The following is a 1,405-nucleotide window of genomic DNA, read 5'->3' on the forward strand; positions in this document are numbered from 1 at the left end:
CTTTACCTAATAGATAGAAATATTCAAGAGAACAAATAAAGTTGACCTTGAAATTTCCGAAGCGCCTCTACTTGTAAAAAACAAATTTCACTGTGTCATAATCCCTTCGAAGTCACGCAACTTTTGTATATAACAATTTCTCGTGTGAGCAATTTATAAGTTTTTTGAGGTGGTCAAGTCACCCTATATACATATACATAATTCTATATAATGTGTGCGCTACTAATATGAAAACAAGATAGGCTGTTCTACGACTTGTTCTACCAGTTTTTATTATCCCAGTATATAAAGAAGCATACATATTGATAGGAATCATTCGAATTCACTATAAATAAGAGGTGCGCAGCAGAGAAATCTCACAATGCGCGGTTATTTGTCGAGAAGGTAAAGTATTAAAACCAGAACAAATTTGCCTGACGTTAAATTCTTAAATGAACTTTATAAATTAATCTATATATGAGGTGGAAAAGTAAATCATAAAATTGCATTTATAGAAAAATGTGTAAGGTCGAAAAGAAAGAATTTATAGAAAAATGTCGAAATAATAGAAAAGTTCAAAAAAGATGAAAATTTTACTTTCTAACTTTAATATTCTGACTTTTAGGTAGTAAAAAATACTAAACGTTTTACAAGAAGTACAATGAGAGCATTCAGGTTTCTTCGTGTTCTTTTAATAATGGTGATAATAACGATATGTGTGATACCATTGGGAACGTGCAAAACTATCCCGGTCCATGAAACAACCGAAAGATTTCATAGGACACAAAAAACAACACAAACTACATCTACTGAAACGTGGCTTACCACTCCTTATATCATAGATACTCCTCGGAAAAGTGATAAAATGATTTGCCCGGAAGGACAAAAGGTAGATCAACACGGAATATGTCGTGAGAGGGTTTAACATCGAAAATAAACAGGTAATTATCAATGAAAGATTTACTAACTTTAATTATAATAGAATCGTATGTGAAAAATGTTTTGTTTCCAGAATTCTTATTCTATATTATATTCCTACATATATGGCATTTACTTTTATATTTGTTCTCAAATGGAATGGATCCAATTCAAAGATTTTGACACATTCCACAATGCCGAAATTGTGAAATAAATAGCAGAGATAAGGGGGTAATTCGAGAAACATAAAATATAACATACGGGGCATCATACAAAATTGAATAAATATTATCATTATCGATATATTAATGTATATTATGTTAATATATTATGTTAATATATATTAACGATATGTTAATATATATTAATGTGTGTACAGATTGTTCTGTTGTTTTATATATCCTATGAAATAATATTTAAATTATTGTCATGATGTTTAGGGTGACGAACAATAGAACAGCGATGTGTATAATACTTAGAACTGTATGAAAAATCATCTGATTAAAAA

The 1,405-nt window shown here is 29.5% G+C and overlaps 1 protein-coding gene across 1 annotated transcript; it reads left to right on the top strand.

Annotated features, from left to right (window-relative positions):
• Positions 1-288: 288 nt before the first annotated feature.
• LOC106751171 lies at positions 289-923 on the top strand. The gene is made up of 2 exons (XM_014632000.1): positions 289-384; positions 605-923. Exon 2 carries the CDS (start codon positions 641-643, stop codon positions 902-904), a length of 264 nt encoding a protein of 87 aa, XP_014487486.1. The 5' UTR covers positions 289-384; positions 605-640; the 3' UTR covers positions 905-923.
• Positions 924-1,405: the final 482 nt, after the last annotated feature.

The sequence above is a fragment of the Dinoponera quadriceps genome, unplaced genomic scaffold, assembly GCF_001313825.1.
Source record: "Dinoponera quadriceps isolate SergipeBrazil2010 unplaced genomic scaffold, ASM131382v1 scaffold8930, whole genome shotgun sequence".
Taxonomy (NCBI): domain Eukaryota; kingdom Metazoa; phylum Arthropoda; class Insecta; order Hymenoptera; family Formicidae; genus Dinoponera; species Dinoponera quadriceps.

Bases quoted from the DNA above. Each gene is read 5' to 3' on its own strand.
- LOC106751171 (XM_014632000.1), top strand. From the start codon at position 641: ATGAGAGCATTCAGGTTTCTTCGTGTTCTTTTAATAATGGTGATAATA.